Source organism: Salmo salar, chromosome 26 (assembly GCF_965601325.2).
Source record: "Salmo salar chromosome 26, fSalSal1, whole genome shotgun sequence".
Lineage (NCBI taxonomy): Eukaryota > Metazoa > Chordata > Actinopteri > Salmoniformes > Salmonidae > Salmo > Salmo salar.
Genome location: NC_138316.1, coordinates 52,729,001 through 52,735,000, shown reverse-complemented (window position 1 = coordinate 52,735,000; position 6,000 = coordinate 52,729,001). Strand labels below are relative to the sequence as shown.

Below are 6,000 nucleotides of genomic sequence, written 5' to 3'. Positions count from 1 at the left end.
GGGATGGTGCAAGGGGGGAGGGGGTCAACTGTCCTCCCTGTACTCAAAGAGGCCAACGTCATGACACACAATACAACCCCTCATGTGGATAATGATTTTAAATCATCAAGGATGATTTATTTACATTGTGGTCCTGTTAAATAAATGGTCAGAACATGAACTAACATCAACATGGTAGTCCTAGGATGGACCGGAGACCTACTGGTCATAGTGGCGACTCAGACAACACATAATGAAACAGTCTGGAGCAGCCCTCAGGATCCTACACCCTGGTACATGATGGTTTGGTGATGGTGAAGCCAGGTGATGGTGAAGCCAGGTTATGGTGAAGATGGTGAATCCAGGTGATGGTGAAGCCAGGTGATGGTGACGCCAGGTGATGGTGAAGCCAGGTGATGGTGACGCCAGGTGATGGTGAAGATGGTGAATCCAGGTGATGGTGACGTCAGGTGATGGTGACGCCAGGTGATGGTGAAGCCAGGTGATGGTGAAGCCAGGTGATGGTGAAGCCGTGATGGTGAAGATGGTGAAGCCAGGTGATGGTGAAGCCAGGTGATGGTGAAGCCAGGTGATGGTGACGCCAGGTGATGGTGATGCCAGGTGATGGTGAAGCCAGGTGATGGTGAAGATGGTGATGGTGAAGCCAGGTGATGGTGAAGCCAGGTGATGGTGGAGCCAGGTGATGGTGGAGCCAGGTGATGGTGACGCCAGGTGATGGTGACACCAGGTGATGGTGAAGCCAGGTGATGGTGGAGCCAGGTGATGGTGACGTCAGGTGATGGTGACGTCAGGTGATAGTGAAGCCAGGTGAAGGTGAATCCAGGTGATAGTGAAGCCAGGTGAAGGTGAATCCAGGTGATGGTGAAGCCAGGTGATGGTGAATCCAGGTGATGGTGAAGCCAGGTGATGGTGAAGCCAGGTGATGGTGACGCCAGGTGATGGTGAAGCCAGGTGATGGTGAAGCCAGGTGATGGTGACGCCAGGTGATGGTGAAGCCAGGTGATGGTGACAGCCAGGTGATGGTGACGCCAGGTGATGGTGGAGCCAGGTGATGGTGACGCCAGGTGATGGTGAAGCCAGGTGATGGTGAAGCTGGTGCCGATGGTGATGGTGAAGCCAGGTGATGGTGAAGCCAGGTGATGGTGAAGCCAGGTGATGGTGACGCCAGGTGATGGTGAAGATGGTGCCGATGGTGATGGTGAAGCCAGGTGATGGTGACGCCAGGTGATGGTGAAGGAGTTGTCTTGCTGACCCTGATATCTCCCTCAGCTCATCCTCTCTGTAGCCTGGACTTCATACCTCCACATCTAACGTGTATCACCCACGTGGGTTCTCCCTGTGCTGCTGCTCTAACAGCCCACCACCCACGTGGGTGCTCCCTGTGCTGCTGCTCTAACAGCCCACCACCCACGTGGGTGCTCCCTGTGCTCCAGCACTAACAGCCCACCACCCATCAGTCCAGATCAGTAGTCATCCTCACTACGAGCTCTCGGACATTTCCACAATGCAGTCAGGTCTCATTGATCAAGAAGGAGCCGGCGTTGAGAAACATTAGCCAGGTAGCTAGCTAGCCAAACCCGACAAGTCAACATGCCATCAGTCCTGCAACTCCTGTAAAAACAAACAGATATATCCAATCAAATCAATGACTTAATCAAAAAAACTCTCTGTTTAGGCTGCTTTACGGCGCCATGGCAACCACGTGCTGCTGTGAGCGTCTTACCGGAGAAGACTGAAGTTGTTGTCTATGCTTCGTTATCTGTCTGTCTGTCTGTCTGTCTGTCTCTTCGTATTTGTATAGTTGTCTTTCGTTTGGTTTAACAGTGTGTCTGTTCTGACCGTGATGTTTCAGAGAGTGGAACAGCTAACCAGTCACTGTGAGGACGCTGTCAACCTTCTACAGAGTACCATCGCTGATCTGGAGTCTGCTGTCCTGCCGAATACCGCTGAGGTAACTACCGCTGAGGTAACTACCGCTGAGGTAACTACCGTGTTAATACAGTCTGTAGTCTACTGTCCTGCCAGCTACCGCTGAGGTAACTACCGTGTTAATATAGTCTGTAGTCTACTGTCCTGCCGACTACCGCTGAGGTAACTACCGCTGAGGTAACTACCGCTGAGGTAACTACCGTGTTAATATAGTCTGTAGTCTGCTGTCCTGCCGACTACCACTGAGGTAACTACCGCTGAGGTAACTACCGTGTTAATACAGTCTGTAGTCTACTGTCCTGCCAGCTACCGCTGAGGTAACTACCGCTGAGGTAACTACCGTGTTAATATAGTCTGTAGTCTACTGTCCTGCCGGCTACCGCTGAGGTAACTACCGCTGAGGTAACTACCGTGTTAATATAGTCTGTAGTCTACTGTCCTGCCAGCTACCGCTGAGGTAACTACCGTGTTAATATAGTCTGTAGTCTGCTGTCCTGCCAGCTACTGCTGAGGTAACTACCGCTGAGGTAACTACCGTGTTAATATAGTCTGTAGTCTGCTGTCCTGCCGACTACCGCTGAGGTAACTACCGTGTTAATATAGTCTGTAGTCTACTGTCCAGCCAGCTACCGCTGAGGTAACTACCGCTGAGGTAACTACCGTGTTAATATAGTCTGTAGTCTGCTGTCCTGCCAGCTTCCGCTGAGGTAACTACCGCTGAGGTAACTACCGCTGAGGTAACAACTTGCTGAGGTAACTACCGCCGAGGTAACTACCGTGTTAATATAGTCTGTAGTCTGCTGTCCTGCCGACTACCGCTGAGGTAACTACCGTGTTAATATAGTCTGTAGTCTACTGTCCTGCCGACTACCGCTGAGGTAACTACCGTGTTAATATAGTCTGTAGTCTACTGTCCTGCCGACTACCGCTGAGGTAACTACCGCTGAGGTAACTACCGTGTTAATATAGTCTGTAGTCTACTGTCCTGCCGACTACCGCTGAGGTAACTACCGTGTTAATATAGTCTGTAGTCTGTTGTCCTGCCGACTACCGCTGAGGTAACTACCGTGTTAATATAGTCTGTAGTCTACTGTCCTGCCAGCTACCGCTGAGGTAACTACCGCTGAGGTAACTACCGTGTTAATATAGTCTGTAGTCTACTGTCCTGCCAGCTACCGCTGAGGTAACTACCGCTGAGGTAACTACCGTGTTAATATAGTCTGTAGTCTACTGTCCAGCCAGCTACCGCTGAGGTAACTACCGCTGAGGTAACTACCGTGTTAATATAGTCTGTAGTCTACTGTCCAGCCAGCTACTGCTGAGGTAACTACCGCTGAGGTAACTACCGTGTTAATATAGTCTGTAGTCTACTGTCCTGCCAGCTACCGCTGAGGTAACTACCGCTGAGGTAACTACCGTGTTAATATAGTCTGTAGTCTACTGTCCTGCCAGCTACCGCTGAGGTAACTACCGCTGAGGTAACTACCGTGTTAATATAGTCTGTAGTCTACTGTCCAGCCAGCTCTGGGAGAGATGAATTACAGGACAGGAAATGGGAGTGGTCTGGTAGAGTTGAATTACAGGACAGGAAATGGAGTGGTCTGGTAGAGTTGAATTACAGGACAGGAGATGTTTAGGAAGGGTGTTTGGTGGATGTGGAAGAGTTTAGAAAACAAATTAATTAACTTGTGGTGCAACACGTGTATAAAACACTAACTCCCCCCTCCCCTCTCCCCTCCCCCCACCCCCCCCCACCCCCCCTCCCCCCTCCCCCACCCCTCCCCCCCACCCCCCCCACCCCTCCCTCCCCCCCCACCCCTCCCCTCCACCCCCCCTCCCCCCCACCCCTCCCTCCACCCCCCCTCCCCCCTCCCCCCCCCCACCCCTCCCCCCCCCTCCCCTCCCCCCCCCACCCCTCCGTCCACCCCAGGAGGCCCAGGTGTTACTTGCCAGGTACAGGGGTGTGATGTGTAGCGTCCTGGAGGACAGCCGATTGGCTAGATTCCAGCTGGAGGGAGGAGCCAACCTGTCCCGCCTCCGTAAAGAGGAAACCAGTGTCAGCCTCAGCGACGACTACAGGTAATGATTGGGTCGTTAACGCTGGGATATGGACCTTTCTGGGCGACCCCAACAGATTCACATAGCAATGTGAGTTATAGATCTGTCATTCTCATTGAAAGTCTAAGAAGCGGTATATCTGTTCTATGTGCGCTATTTCTATTCTTCCCGTTCTTAAGTTTTGTTTTTTGCGTCTTTTACTTTCGGTTTTGTTCACCAGCTTTAAACAGCCGAAAATACAATATTTTTGGTTCTGGAAAATATATTCCACTGCGGTTTAGATGGTACAGTGATTCTCTACACTAGACTTGCTTGTTTTGTCACTGAAATTAGGGGAACTATTAGAATTTTATCAACCAGGAAATGGCGGAGCGATTTCTGCACATTGCACCTTTAAAGATACACTTGTATCCACAGCAACTTGTCACATGTATACAGCCCAGCACCATTCTCCAACCTACGCTCTCTCCTCTATATTCTCCCTCATCCCCTTAGTCCAACCTCCCTCTCTCCTCCCTCTCTATATTCTCCCTCATCCCCCTTCGTCCAACCTCCCTCTCCTCTATATTCTCCCCCATCCCCCTTAGTCCAACCTCCCTCTCCTCTATATTCTCCCTCATCCCCTTAGTCCAACCTCCCTCTCCTCTATATTCTCCCTCATCCCCTTAGTCCAACCTCCCTCTCTCCTCCCTCTCTATATTCTCCCTCATCCCCCTTCGTCCAACCTCCCTCTCCTCTATATTCTCCCCCATCCCCCTTAGTCCAACCTCCCTCTCCTCTATATTCTCCCTCATCCCCTTAGTCCAACCTCCCTCTCCTCTATATTCTCCCTCATCCCCTTAGTCCAACCTCCCTCTCTATATTCTCCCCCATCCCCCTTAGTCCAACCTCCCTCTCTATATTCTCCCTCATCCCCCTTAGTCCAACCTCCCTCTCCTCTATATTCTCCCTCATCCCCTTAGTCCAACCTCCCTCTCCTCTATATTCTCCCTCATCCCCTTAGTCCAACCTCCCTCTCCTCTATATTCTCCCTCATCCCCTTAGTCCATCCTCCCTCTCCTCTATATTCTCCCTCATCCCCTTAGTCCAACCTCCCTCTCCTCTATATTCTCCCTCATCCCCTTAGTCCAACCTCCCTCTCCTCTATATTCTCCCTCATCCCCTTAGTCCAACCTCCCTCTCTTCTCGTTTTGTTTGTCAGTATAAGGGGTCCAACCTACATCTCCACCTGGCTCCACGGATTGTTCACTGGGCCAGAGAACTGCTGAGGAATGTTCTAGTGCCCTCGCCAATTCATTGTTATATATATATATATATACACATGTTGAAGAGGGTGGGGCTCACCCCACGGCCCTGTGGAAAGAAATGTGTTTGTTTTCTGACAATTTTAACCGCACACGTGTTGTTTGTGTACATTCATTTTATAATGTTGAATGTTTCCCCCCCCCCCCAACACCACTTTACATCCATTTGTATAGCAGACCCTCAGACCCTCAGACCAAATTGAGTCTAAGGCTTTTTTGAAATCAACAAATCATGAGAAGACTTTGCGTTTGTTTTGGTTTGTTTGTTTGTCAGTTAGGCTGCGCAGGGTGAATACGTGGTCTGTCGTACGGTAATTTGGTAAAAAGCCAATTTGACATGTGCTCAGTACATTGTTTTCACTGAGGAAATGTACGAGTCTGCTGTTAATGATAATGCAGAGGATTTCCCCAAGGTTGCTGTTGAGGAGGGGGGGAGGAGGGGGAGGGGAGGAGGAGGAGGACGAGGAGGGGGGAGGAGGAAGAGGAGGAGAGGGGAGGAGGAGGGGGAGGAGGTAGGGGGTAGAGGAGGAGGGGGAGGAGGACGAGGAGGGGAGGGGGGAGGAGGAGGAGGTATGGGGTGGTTATCTCTCTCCTCCCTTCCTAACCTACTGTTTCCCCCTCTCTCCTCCCCTTCCTAATCCAATGTTTCCCTCTCTCTCTCCTCCCCTTCCTAACCCACTGTTTCCCTCTCTCTCCTCCCCTTCCTAAC

At 51.1% G+C, this 6,000-nt stretch overlaps 1 protein-coding gene across 4 annotated transcripts in view; it reads left to right on the top strand.

The window, feature by feature from the left end:
* plekhg4 (pleckstrin homology and RhoGEF domain containing G4) overlaps positions 1-6,000 on the top strand; it is a 202,050-nt gene that overhangs the window by 54,103 nt on the left and 141,947 nt on the right. For 3 of the 4 annotated variants that reach the window (XM_082969855.1, XM_082969854.1, XM_082969851.1), the window contains exons 7-8: positions 1,853-1,966; positions 3,860-4,008. In XM_082969855.1, the coding sequence (XP_082825981.1) occupies positions 1,853-1,966; positions 3,860-4,008 (263 nt within the window). The remainder of the gene's footprint in view (positions 1-1,852; positions 1,967-3,859; positions 4,009-6,000) is intronic. The other variant, XM_082969853.1, reaches the window with a different exon arrangement.